At 37.7% G+C, this 15,000-nt stretch overlaps 1 protein-coding gene across 1 annotated transcript; it reads left to right on the top strand.

The window, feature by feature from the left end:
• Positions 1–1,898: 1,898 nt before the first annotated feature.
• Positions 1,899–14,429, top strand: LOC144978003 (uncharacterized; the record flags this gene model as incomplete). Its single annotated transcript, XM_078923414.1, is given in 4 exon segments — positions 1,899–2,382; positions 11,061–11,368; positions 12,802–12,941; positions 14,303–14,429. Coding segments are annotated over 3 exon segments (554 nt in total), but the record flags the coding sequence as incomplete, so codon positions are not given.
• Positions 14,430–15,000: the final 571 nt, after the last annotated feature.

The raw sequence follows: 15,000 nt of genomic DNA, 5'->3' as shown, positions 1-15,000 counted from the left end.
TTGCGGAGTTCCTTGGATGGGAGGGAAACAGTCGAATGTATAGTTATAGTTTTGGGAGATGATATTTTTTCCTTGTAAATCATCTCTCTGTTATGCATTGTATTATGTTTAGTTTACATATTATATGTATATATATTATATTATATGATTGGTAACATTTTGAGTGTATTCCTCTTAGTAGGGACCTGTGCTTGTGTCTGGATGAGACTTTTAGGTGATCTCAAACTAAGTACTTTGACGGTGTGCTCTTGGAATCTACATCTGTTACTGTTCCCTATTTGAACCAATTCCCCTTTGTCTTACCTTTTCTTTTGTGCTTTAATTGTAATTCTAGAACTTTTAACTTTCCCATTTTCTTCCTTTTAACTGGCGCTGATATGACCTTAATGTGTTCCAAGCGTCGTAAAACCCTTAAAAAAACAAAACAAAACAAAAAAAAACAAATATGGATATAGAATGCCACCTATATGTAACCTATTCATTATTAGTACTCCGAAGAACTGGCTACACACACACTCCCCAATGATTTAGGAACCAAAAGAGTGGAGGGTTTGACGTCACGACTTTTCCTCCCTATTGTTCAACTTCAACGCAGTTGGTTAAAAATGGGAAATTATTATTTTTACATATTTATCTCTTTCAAAAATGATGATTAAGCACATGCAAAGTATTAAACTGTCCAGGCCTCTCGAGGTCCCAGGTTTGATAGTTTTTTGCTAAGAGGGAGGAGGGCAATTTAAATCGATCGATATTTGAAGGACGAATTTTCTGGCCAAATTTTTAAATACGTGTCGTCCCAGAGTACGGCAGTTAACTGGTAAAAACTGCGCAAGAGAATCGCATCTCCAGAGAGTCTTCTTCTTCTGCAAGTACCAAGTCTGTGTCAGACATCGGTGATCATGGTACGCCATTCATCTCTCTGATCAGATAACCTCAGAAAACTAATATTACTCTTCTCTTTCTTTGTCACCCAGCTGTTCAAACTATTCAAATATGTTTTTCTTGGTCTATCTTTACTATTTTTACCTTCTATCTTTCCTGTGAGAGCAAGATGTTCAATACATATAAGTCAATTTAGGTGCCCTAAAAATTGCATTTATCGTTTTCATCTTGTACGAATGAATAACCTTTTAGTTTCAGCTTGCTCTAATACTTCTTCATTAGTTTTCTTCTGTCCATGAGATTCTTAACGTCCTTCTAAGAAACCACATTTCTGCTGCCTCCAGTTTCTTTCTAATGTCTTCTGTAATTGTCCAGCTTTCGCAGTCATATAATAATACTGACCATACATAGGCCTTCAAAACCCTATGTTTTGTTGTCATTGAGATATTGAGGTTTTAAAAAATTAGACTCATTTTATCAAAACTATCTTCAGCTATTGAGTACTGGTTGAATATTGGAACATGAACTGGGTACCTTCATAGATAGTAGTAGGTATGTACGAGTCCAGGGCGGGATAAGACGAGGGCTGGTCATGAAAAGAGGACCGGCCTTTGACGTACGAGTAGTAAGTACCAGTTATTAGTCTGTCCATTGGCTGAAATGACATGGTCTATCGCACAGGTGGACACACAAACACACACACATACACACACACACACACACATACATACACACATTGTCCCAAGAAAAATTTCACCCACAATCAAAATCTACGTAGGCTACGGTAGTAAAAAGTCGACTCTCTCTCTCTCCCTCTCTCTCTCTCTCTCTCTCTCTCTCTCTTCATTCAGAACTTCTGACACACCCATGACCGCGAACTGGACTCAGATCGCCAGGGCGTAAAACATAATAATAATACATTACTATTGAAAGAAGAAATCACTCCACCCCTCTCTCTCTCCCTCCCTCTCTCTCCCATTCTTATTCCACACACACCTTTCTACTCTCGTGGTACCTGTGGTCATTTAATACTGTCCTTATGGCGTGTACCGTTACAAGAAACAACTTTTAGAACCGCTAGATGGTATTTCAAGGAAATTATATTATTGGTGTGTCTACAAAATCTAGAATAATAAAATTCTTTACACAAAGTATAACAATACTAATGTTATGATATTTAATACATCCAGCTGAGGATAATCTTAACGAGAACAGATTCGGATTTATTATTTTTATTGTTACATTAATTTTAATTTTACTCAAATAAGTAGAGGTGTGATTATTGGAACATAAATTTGCACATGTTACACAAACCTATGGTTTTTCTACCTCCCTATTTATATTATGATTGTGATATGGTTTGAATAAAAAAAGACGTATTTTTGGTCTATAGTTAAATAGGAAAAATATTGATCAAACTGTTAGTGTTTTGTATGAGGATGTGTGGTCTACAGTCCGGATTGTAAAGAGGATAATTTGAATACACAATTGTATATCACGGTAAGAGATTTTATAGTATAGATAGTATGCACTTGGCTAAGAAGTTCACAACATTGCCATCCGGAAGTTTTACGAAGCAACACAAAAAAACTGCGTGTAACCATGAACTTTTATAGACTGGTTAATGCAGTCCAGTGAGAATTACTCATAAACACGGATGGCAAAAACAATAACAAAGACTCGATTGACGTCAACTTCATTCTATCTATATATATATATAGATAGAACGAAGTTGACGTCACTCGGGTCTTTGTTATTGTTTGGCCATCTATGGTTATGAGTAATTCTCACTAAACTGTATTATCCAGACTATACAGGCTCATGGATACACACAGTTTTGTGTATTGGTCCGTTATACTTCCGGATGGCAATGTTGTGAGCTTCTTAGCCAGGCGCATATAAAGCTTTCGCCTTTTTGTGTGTGTGTGTACTTTTTACGTTCATTTGATATAATCTTGCTCGACAAATGGATGATGCCAAGTCTGCAAAGATAGATCATCATCAAGCCCTACTGCAACCTCCTCGTGGTGTCGAACGGTAACAGGTCAAGCTGGCCAACTGCAGAGGGCGACAAGAATAGGCAATGGCAAACCATTCTTGTAACTTTGCCGAGTTAACTGCATGAATAAGTCCAAAAAGTTAAACGGTGACAGCGTAAAGGGGAGCATGTTTTCACGGAAGACTGCTGCCTCGCTCGGTTCGGAGCGTGATGTTCGTCAGGTCACACCGAACCGTCAGCCAGTTACTAGGCGAAATAAATTTAACAAATGTGACAAAACCAAAATTGGGACATGGAATGTCAGGACCTGTGCCCAAAAAGGAAAACTAAACAACATTCTGAAAGAAATGAAACGGCTCCAAATAAATATTCTTGGCCTGGCAGAGATGAGATGGAAAGAGCAGGGAACCATGTCAAAACAAGAAAACAACATGACATATAAGATCATATGGAGTGGTGGAACCTCTTTCCAAAAAGGAGTAGGGATGATCTTAGACCAAAAATCAACCAAATTTTACAAAGGGCACGTAGCAATCTCAGACAGAGTTTTGCTGGTTAAGCTAAGAGGACCTGTAGTTGACACCAATATTATTCAAGTTTATGCACCAACAGAAGAGGCGACAGATGCAGATATGACAGAGTTTTACCATTCACTAGACAAAGCAAAACGAATGTGTAAATCACAAGAAGTCCTTATGGTAATGGGGGACCTAAATGCTAAGATTGGCAGAGGCAGAGATGGTGACATAATCGGACCACATGGACTCGGAGACAGAAATGAACGAGGAAACATCTGGGCAGATTGGTGTAGAACAAATAAATTAATGATTTCAAACACCTGGTTTCAACAACACCCAAGAAGAACCTGGACATGGCAATCACCAGGGGACAGAGCAAGGAACCAGATAGACTTTATAGCAGTATCATCAAGATTCAGAAATGGCATATTAAATTGCAAAACCTACCCAGGCGCCGATGTAGACAGTGACCATGTCCCAGTTGTTTGTACAATAAGGATAAAGTTTAAAGCTATTCAGAGAACAGCTGGTAGAATAAAGAGGGATTACAGGTTATGCAAAGACAATGGCATACAAACAAAAATGAGAGAAGAATTTGAAAATGCACTCATGATACAAAGCCAAAGTGAACCTGATAATGAAAAATGTGAAAAACAATTTGATATATTCCAAAAGTGTGTCAAAGCAACTGCAGAAAAGCATTTACCAATAGCTCAAATAAACAGCAAAAAGGAATGGATGACAAATGAAATTCTAAACCTATTTGAAGAAAGACGAAAATGCAACAGAGGGTCTGCAGAATACCAAACATTGAACAACCACATTAAATCCAAATGAATCGAGGCACACGAGAACTATCTAGACTGGAAATGCTGCGAAATCGAAAGAGAATACAAACCCAACCCCAACAAGCTCACCAAAGAATAAAAGAACTATCAGGGAAAAGGAAAAGCAAAGCAGCAGGAAGTTGTATCCAAAACAAACAAGGGGAACTGCTATTTGAAGAACAACATATAGAAAGCCGATGGGTAGAATACATAGGCGAACTGTACAATGATCCAAATAGAAATGAACCACCACTGAAATTCAAAGAACCATTAAGTGGACCAAACATCACCAAAAGTGAAATTGAACATGCCATGGAACGAATGAGGGATGGTAAAGCAACAGGCCCTGATGAAATATCTGTAGAGGTATTAAAAAGCCTAGGAGATCTAGCAATTGATGAACTTCACATATTATTCAACAATATATACAATACTGGGAAAATTCCAGAAGATCTCTGTAACTCTATTTTCATAGCAATACCAAAGAAAGCAGGTGCAGTCAGATGCGAAAATTTTAGAACTATAAGTTTAATAAGCCACATCAACAAAATACTGTTGCGTATAATTATCAACAGGCTAAGGAATAAGATTAACCCCGAAATCGCAGAAGAACAATATGGATTCCAACCTGACAGAGGGACAAGGAACGCAATATACCTCCTCCGTGTTTTAAGTGAAAGAGCTATACAGGTTCAGACCCCACTATACCTCTGTTTTGTCGACTACAAAAAAGCTTTTGATAGAGTACGCCACGAAGAAATACTAAAACAACTGCACTCCATTGGCGCTGATGAGAAAGACCTCAGACTCATGCAAACATTATACTACACCCAGCAGGCATCTATCAAAATCGGAAACTCTACAGGAAATTCCATTCCTATTAAGAAAGGAGTCCGTCAAGGGTGTGTTGCCTCACCAGATCTGTTTAATCTATACCAAGAAACAATCATGAGGGGCATAAATAATATGGAGGGAATAAAAGTGGGAGGTCACAACATAAATAATATAAGATACGCAGACGATACGGTACTCATTGCAACATCAGAAATCCAACTTCAAAAGATTGTTGACAAAGTGGTAGTAGATAGTGAAGCCAAGGGAATGGAAGTGAATATCACCAAAACGGAATGCATGGTAATACAGAAAAACCCCGAAAACAACAACACCTGCAATATAACGATTCACGGCGAGCAACTTAACAACGTAGAAAGTTTTAAATACCTAGGTTCAATAGTGACAACAGATGGAAGATGTAACCGAGACATACGAGCAAGAATAACTCAAGCCAAACAGGCCTTCATGGACCTGGGAAACATTTTGAAAAACAAACAGATGTCGTTCGGGATTAGATTCCGAGTCTTGAAGTGCTACGTGTGGCCAATCTTGTTATACGGATGCGAAAGCTGGACTACAAATGCAGAAACACAAAAGAACATTGAAGCTTTTGAAATGTGGTGCTTGAGAAGGATGCAGAGAATATCGTATACTGCACACAAAACGAACGAAGAAGTGCTAAAACAAACATACCAACAAAGGAAACTAATGCCCTTAATAGTGGATCGACAACTATCCTTTTTCGGACACATAGTAAGGAAAGATAAGAATGAATACCTGGCAAGTTGTGGAAAAATACCTGGTAAACGCGCCCGGGGGAGACAAAGAAAAACACTCATAGACCAACTGAAGGGCTTCACCAGCCTAACAATCCAAGAGCTGTTTGAAAAGGCAAGAGACAGGGAGGAATGGAGAGAGATAATTCATGCAGTATCCGAAGCCTGGACCAGGCATGGAACCTAGAAGAAGAAGAAGAAGATATAATCTAACTCTCCATTTCATAGTGTGCGACTATGTGGACTTGTGGTATGACACTCTCTTACATTCGGATCGGACGGTCTTGGGTTCGAGCCTCCCTCAGCGCATAGTTGAATCTTTGGAAAAGGCTCTTTACTTACATTCTCTCACCGTCCTAAGATGTAAAATGAGTACCTGGCCAATAACAGCGTTGTCTCTGTCGGAAAAAAAAATTGTAAAATCGCCTAACAGGCGTCATGTCTAGTTCTACATGTTATGTGTTGCTGTTGGTCAGGGACCCTTGTAAATTGCTTTATACGCATTTAGTGGAGAATGAGATATATAAAAAGCTAAATTTTGTTTTACTTTTTACGTTCATTTAATCATTTAACTCTCTCTTTCATATTAATCATTGCTTATCCCTCCTGGATATGCGTGGTTGTATCAAGGAGAGAAAGAAATCCAACATGCAACTTAATAAGCAAGCAAGGAGAAACCATAAAACAAGTTCAGACATTTAAATATCTTGGATACATAATAACTTCAGATGGCAGATGCAACACAGAAATAAAACGAAGAATTGCAATAGCTAAAGATAGTTTTAATAAAATGAGTCTAATTTTAAAAAAACCACAATATCTCAACGATAACAAAACATAGCGTTTTTAAGGCCTATGTATGGTGAGTATTATTATATGGCTGTGAAAGCTGGACAATTACAGAAGACATTAGAAAGAAACTGGAGGCAGCAGAAATGTGGTTTCTTAGAAGGACGTTAAGAATCTCATGGACAGAGAAGAAAACTAATGAAGAAGTATTAGAGCAAGCTAAAACTAAAAGGTTATTAATTCGTACAATAAAAAAAAGACAAAAATGCAATTTTTAGGGCACTTAAATCGATATAAATGTATTGAACATCTTGCTCTCACAGGAAAGATAGATGGCAAAAAGAATAAGGGTAGACCAAGAAAAACATATTTGAATCGTTTGAACAGCTGGGTGACAAAGAAAGAGAAGAGTAATATTAGTTTTCTGAGGTTATCTTATCAGAGAGATGAATGGCGTACCATGATCATCGATGTCTGGCACAGACTTGGTACTTGAAGAAGAAGAAGATCCCTCCTGGACGTGACCTCTGCAACTGCCAACCGAAACAAGCTTCTGTCCAACGCCATCCTTCCACATTCCAGTCATTGGGTTATTCATCCATCCATTTGCTGATATGTCTTGTGACGAACTTATTCTTCTTGGTCTCCCTCTCCCTCTTTTACCTTCCACAAAACCCTCTAGAAACTTTTTTTCTAGAGTATCATGTCTCTTGATATGTCCCCCAAAAAAGCAAGTTTTAGTTTCCGCATCATCTTTATGATATATATAAAAAAAGATAATTGAGCTTTATATAGCACAATATCCACTAAATGTGCCCAAAGCGCTTTACAGGGATCCCTGGTCATCAGCAACATTTAACATGTAGGACGGCCATGACCCGATATATTTTTTCGGACAAAGACAATATTGCTCACTAATGCCAAGGGACTCTTTCACATTTTGGTTAGTTTCCTTTGCTGTCCTGATTACCAGTAATCAGGAGGTCTGAGGTTCGATCCCCAGTCGAGGAAGACTGATTTTTGGGGATTTTTTTTTCTTACATTTTTCTTTCTTGCTTTGTCTAGCACCGTTTCATATACACGTTTTCAGATCTTTATCTTATACCTTTGCGGCTCCCTAATTTTTCAATTTGAAAATCTACCATTACTGGGCATTTTGAGATATTCCCGAAACGCCATCCCCACCCGCATTAACTCACTCAACCCTATTACCGACTATATCCGTAGTTTACCAGGGTTAATTTTACCCCATGCCTATCTATTACAGTTTTATGAGACAAATTATAGGCGTAGTATCAAAGCAAATGTTTTTAGTTTTTTTACATGTTAATGATAGTTGAATAAATGTAAATGCTCATTTTTAATATATTTTTTTCCAATTTTGAACAGTAGCAAAAATCTCTAAGATTGAGTGAGTTAATAATTGGAATAAGCACATGATAGGTATACATAGTTGGATAGAATTAAGAATGAAGAAGTATGAAAAAGAACACAGCAGAAACCAGTGGGAGAGGAAATAGGAAGAAGACGATGGAGATGGATTGGACACACCCTTAGAAAGAACGACTCCACTATAACAAAGAAGGTATTGGACTGGAACCCTCAGGACAGAAGATCAAGGGGAAGGTTACGGGGAACATGGAGAAGAATTAAAGAAGCTGATATAGAGAGAAGTGGTAAGACCTGGAATGAGATTAAAAAGATAGCTCAGGATAGAGAAGGATGGAAACTGTTTGTGGCCTGTACCATGACCCCGGGTGAAACAGGCAATGATGATGATGATGAGATATACATAATTTTGTTCATCAAAGCAAGCTGTACAATACTGAAATAAGTTCTTCTAACTATAAACAAATTTGTATCTTCTTATTTTGTGATATTGATGCTATGCTTTTAGACAAAATGCTGACAACATCCACCAGAAGGATATCAGGTACCAACACACAAAACCTTAAGCATTTATAGTGATTTATAGAATTTAGTGAAAACTAATCAGAAAAATGGCTGGCTAAAAATAAAAATAAACAAAGAGCTGAGTGACGTCAATTTTCTTCCTTCTGAAAAGAAAGTTCGAAGATGCCGTCAGTCAGGTCTTTGTTATTGTTTTTTGCCATCCGCGTTCATGATTAATGCTCACTGAACTGTATTAACCCGCCTATAAACGTTCATGGATACACACAGTTTTTTTTGTGTTGGGCCGTTATACTTCCGGATGGCAATGTTATGAGCTTCTTAGCCAAGCGCATACTATCCTACAGTAATATTATTTTAAAAAATTAATGAGAAAAATGTTGGTTGTATCGTATCGAATGGGACGGTTTTCCTGTATTTGGTAAGGGGTGGGTTATTATATAGGCTAATAGACTCAGGGAACAAATGGGCATTATAAAATAGTTTTTGACAAAATTAGTTGGACGATCATTTTAATTATAATATAAAAATTCCCCCAATACTTGAGCTTTTATATAGCGCAATATCCACTAAACATGACCAAATCGCTTTACAAAGGGTCCCGAACCAACAGCAACAGGTAACATGTAGAGCGAGACATGACGCCTGTTAGGCGATATTATAATTTTTTCCGACAGAGACAACGCTGTTAACGTCCAGCTACTCATTTTACACCTAGAACGGTGAGAGAATATGATTAAAGAGCCTTTTTATAAGGACTGAACAATGCGCCAAGCGCAGCTTGAACCCAGGACCTTCCGATCCGGAAGCGAGTGTCATACCACTAAACCACATAGCCGCACAAATAAAAATAGTATATAAATAATACTAGAGCACTTTTTAAATAAAAAAATAAAAATGAAATTTCCTTTATCCATCCCGTAGGGGAAATTTGTCTCTATGGTCTACACCAAGGGAAGACCAGAATAACCCAGGCGCAAATTGAGCTAGGTCAAGGTGACTTGCTCATGGTCACACAGAGCAGCAGGCATTTGAACTCGGCACCTTACCGGTATGAAGTAAAGACCGTATCGCTGAGCTACGCTGCCCCTTAAAGATAATTCATTTTTCTTAGAACTAAGAGGGTAAATGTTAAACATAAAGATATGGAAAATGTGAATGAAACAGGGACGGGCAAAGCAGAAGAAAATTACACGAGAAAAAAAAATCCCGAAAATCAGCCTTCCGCGATTGTTCCCAGACCTCATAGATGAGAAAACAAAAACAAAAACAAAGACTAACAGTTGAGGCCAGCTGATTTTTTGGGTTACTTTCTGAATCTGAATCTGAATGTTACCCGAAGCTGACTCAATTCTGAGTATTTGTATTCGAGGGCAGGGAGAGCTGTAGAGTGTGACAGCCATTGTTGGTGTTTAGACTGAACATTTTTGATCATCTTTGTTTCTTGCTTTTTCTGGTACTGTTTCAAACACTTTTTAAAATCTTTATCTTACACCAGTGCCTATTGCCAAGTGCGTCACTTTATCATTTAACAATTGCCAAGTGCGTCACTTTATCATTTAACAATTGCCAAGTGCGTCACTTTATCATTTAACAATTGCCAAGTGCGTCACTTTATCATTTAACATTGACATTGCTTTCACTTCCATTTCCCAATACTAATAAATAGCAAATCACTGTACATGAAATGCGAAGAAACACCGCTGTCGATTCAAATTTTGGAAACAAGATGGAGACTATTTGGACAGATTGTAAGGAGAGACAGAATAGTCTGATTAATACTATTTAGTGAGAACTACCCATAAAAATGGGTGGCTAAAGACTGACAAAAAGCTGAGTGACGTAAATTTCATTCTTTCTACGTTTACACGTTTGCATTGAGAGAATGTGAATAAAGAACCTTTTCTAATGACTCAACTATGCGCGGTTTGAACCCAGGAACCGATCCGAAAGTGAGTGTCTTACCATATCCGCACAATGAATATGAAGCCACAATATACGATTCTGTCATTTCTTTGTATTTATTAAACGAGTTATTTTTATCGTACCTAATAACACTACGAGCTTGCGAGTATGTGTTATAGTTATTGCACGATAAAAAAGATAACGAGTTTAATAAATAAAAAGAAATAAAAGACTACGTTTATTCCGCCCCTCTAAATAGGATTCTTTGATGTTAAAATTTCGTGACCAATTGTAAGGTCCGCCACTTCGAATCGCCATAATTCGTTGTTTTAAAAAATATTCTTGAATGGCTAGCTATTTGGCCTTTAAAAAAATAGAAAAACGTTGGATTTGCGCAACAAAAGATTCTTTTAAAATAGACGTCTACCAATCAACTGTCTTTTACACCTTGTTTTAAACCAAGATGAGCGAAAATATTCTGCAAACGTTGAACAGTTTTTTTATTCAACGCGTTCAAAGCATTCTTCAACGATTATCTACGTACTTATTAAAACTGATTGGGGTTTCCAATGGGAAGGGTGTAAAAATAACAAAAAATCACTCTTTATATAATTTTCAGACAAAAAAGGAAGAGTTCCTAATGGTACCGATTTTCACCATGATCAACAACGGGCACAAGGCAGCCAGAAGATACATGCTATTCCTGGTGGCCTTGCAGATCGTAGTCCTCATCGTCATTCTGAAGCAACCTGAGCCCAGCCAGAAAATCGTAGTCACGCTCAGCCAGAAATTTTGGGCCCAACCAGAACAATTACGAGTTTTGAGGAAATCTCCACCTACTGAAGAAAAGAAATTGGAGTTGAAGGTCGATTACCGAAACCTTCCACTGAAGCAGGAATATCTCAATGCAACGTTGGCTTTTCCAAAGTAAGTTTTTTAGGTACCGTCAACAAGGGTAACTTTGCTTTATTATATAGCTATATAATAGTATGAATGTTACTTTTCTTTGTGTGTCATGATTAGAATCTTGATGAGGGAATGTTTTTAAACGAAAATGTATTACTATGTATTTTTATGCACTATGTGTTAAAACCTATGTCGGTCAAAGGCTTCTATTAGCCTGACTACATTGTCTATGAAACATTTTTTAAATGCCGACAATAAATAAATATTTGAATTCAATTGAATTGAAAGACATTGTCTCTGTGAATTTGTAGCATTTTCAGTATATCCCGGCTTTGTTGCATTCATTTTCCTGATTAAAAGACTTGCCTTTTTCATCAAAGGAAATAATTGTCCAGAAAAATTAAATATACTCAGATTGGTGTAAAATTAAAGAGGGAAAGTTACTCCTTTTACGGCATTCATTACTTTTCTTTTTAAAAAATGCATTTAAGGACTGTGGTTTTAATAAAGAAATACGTCTCCCCCCCCCCCTTCCCTATAACCTTTCAGTTCCAGCCTATCAGTAAAGTAAAGTTGGCGATATCCACTAAACTTGCTCAAAGTGCTTTCCAGTGGGTGGACTAACAGCAACACTTAACATGTAGGACGAGACATGACGCCTGTTAGGCCGCTGTTAACGGCCAGGTACTCATTTTTCACATGAGAATGTGAGTAAAGAACCTTTTCCAAGGACTCAACCATGCGCTGAGCAAGGCTTGAACCCAGGACCTTCCAATCCGAAAGCGAGTGTCACATCACAAGACCACATAGACGCAGTGAGATAGGGTCGTCTTCAATTTTGTGAGAACGAGTCGCTATGTTTTGACACAATAATGCATGGATTGCACTGTAACGCCGTACAATCTCCTTTTTCTTTGGGCAAGTCACGTTTCGGCTCTGTACAGTGGCTAAAGTACAGTGGGTCATGTTATAGTCATCGCTGTCTTTTTCTGAGAAAGACCCTAAATAAATTATTCCCCTGATGATGGATAAATGACTTTATTTATTTATTTAGTCATCTAAATATTTATGTATTTATTCATTTATATATTCATTCATTCATTTATCTATTTATCTATGTGTTTATTTATATCATCATTCTTATATATTTATCCATTTATATATTTATTTAATACTTGATCTATTTATTTATTCATTCAATTCTCTTTTTATTTGTTCATTCAACTATTTATATCTTCATTGACTGATTCATTGATTGATTCATTCATCCGTTCGTTCATTTATCATTCTAATATCACATCATATTTTAAAAAATCGGCCATAAAAATAGACCAATCGATACTTATTCATTTATTTATTCATCTATTTGTTTATTGACCTAATTATCTATTTATTTATGCCGATGAAACCAACCCTACATCCCCCCTTTATTCTCTCCGTCTACTTCACATTAGTAACAGGGTGCCACGCCCACTTAGAGGCTGGACTCCGTCCAACGAGAGTTATCGTTACTTTCAGCCTATGGAGGGGAAAGACGCTTGGATCTACTCGGCCTTTTACGTTGAGTCCCCGGATGAGCCAGTTTCTATACGAGGTAAGCCCAGATGGCCAGCATATTATCATTATTAGAGATAGTATGCGCTTGGCTAAGAAGCTCACAACATTGCCATCTGGAAGTATAACGAACCAACACATAAAATTATGTGTAACCATGAACCTTTATAGATAGAATGAAGTTGACGTCATTCGGGTCTTTGTTATTGTTTTGTTTTTTTTTGCCATCCGCGTTTATGAGTAATTCTCACTAAACTGTATTAACCAAACTATAAACGCTTAAGGTTACACCTAGTTCTGTGTGTTTATCCGTTATACTTCCGGATGGCAATGTTATGAGCTTTTTAGCCAAGCGCATACTATCTATAGATAGAATGAAGTTGACGTCAATCGAGTCTTTGCTATTGTTTTTTTGCCATCCACGTTTATGAATAATTCTCACTGAACCGTATTATCCAGACTGTAAAAGTTCATGTTGTGTTGGCCCCTTATACTTCCGGATGGCAATGTTGTGAGCCTCTTAGCCATACGCATACTATCTATAGATAGTTCTGCGATGACATCACTCAGGTCTTTGTTATTGATTTTTGTCATCCGCGTTTATGAGTAATGCTTGGCTTAGAAGCTCATAACATTACCATCCGGAAGTATAACGAACCAACACATAAAACTACGTGTAACCATGAACTTTTACAGCCTGGATAATACAGTTAAGTGAGAATTACTCATAAACGTGGATGGCAAAAAAAAAAACAAAAAAACAACAAAGACCCGAGTTACGTCAACTTCATGCTATCTATAGAAGGAACGAAATTGACGTCACTCAGCTTTGTTATTGATTTTAAGTAGCCATTTTTATGCTTAGTTCTTACTAAATCATATCAATCAGACTCTAAACGTTAAAGGTTACACATAGTTTTGTGTGTTGGTACGTAATGTCCTGGTGGCAGAGGTAGTCAGTATTTTACCTTTACAAATAGCATCAAATATTTAGGGTTTGTACCGTAATGATAAAGTAGTAGTTATTCATAATCATTGGCCATGGAGCCGGAATTTATCCCGGTTTCGATAGCGTGAAACGCAGGACATATAACAATTGCTTGCCATCATTTGGACAGGACGCTAGTCTATCGCAAAGTACTTGCTGCCAAATTAACAAACTCAGCTACCCATCCACTGCTGGATGGACAGGGGGGGGGGGAGGAGTCCGAAAAAATCTTGACTACACCCGAAATTGATCTTGATCCCTTTGCGTGTGAAGCGAGTGCTCTACCAACCGAGCTATCGGGGCCACACCTCCCCACCCCCCCCCCCTTACCCCAACCATAATAATAAGCAATATTATAGTATTTTTAAAATATTATGCCGTAATAATTACAAGCGTTTCTCTATTCGTTTTAGCGATCGGCTTGGCCAGGAACCCCGTTCCCTGGAGGATTTACTGCCATTTTCACCTGGATGGAGTGGGGAAAAAGTTCAAAACACAAGCAGGCCACATGAAAAAACTGCCTGAAACCCACCGGACTACGTGAGTAAATAATAATGCTTTGAATTAACTGTTTCAATATAAGATGCTTATGGATCGTTCCTCTGACTTTCCAATTTTCCCCTTAGGGCCTGGCCGATGTGTACATATATGCAGGTCTGACATCCTAACCCACATGTGGGCCTAGTTTAACTCTCTCCTTACCGATCATTTTCAGTATTTTCCCAAAATGGCAGCAGAAAAAATTGATTTTTTAAACTGAAAAAAGCTCTTTACAAAACAACGTTATGTTCTCATGAATCAAACAAAGATCATTCTTCAAAGTGTGTGATGTCCAAAATAAATCTGAATAAGAAAAATGTAAGTGTGTTGTGTCGTAACACATGTGACGATTTTGCTGTAGGTGGTAAGGAGACGTAAGTGTGTTGTGTCGTAACACATGTGACGATTTTGCTGTAGGTGGTAAGGAGAGGTAAGTGTGTTGTGTCGTAACACATGTGACGATTTTGCTGTAGGTGGTAAGGAGACGTAAGTGTGTTGTGTCGTAACACATGTGACGATTTTGCTGTAGGTGGTAAGGAGACGTAAGTGTGTTGTGTCGTAACACATGTAG

Source organism: Berghia stephanieae, chromosome 8 (assembly GCF_034508935.2).
Source record: "Berghia stephanieae isolate SIO BIC M18660-M18661 chromosome 8, UCSD_Bste_1.3, whole genome shotgun sequence".
NCBI lineage: Eukaryota > Metazoa > Mollusca > Gastropoda > Nudibranchia > Aeolidiidae > Berghia > Berghia stephanieae.
The sequence above is the reverse complement of the archived record's forward strand: the minus strand, read 5'-3'. Positions and strand labels throughout refer to the sequence as shown.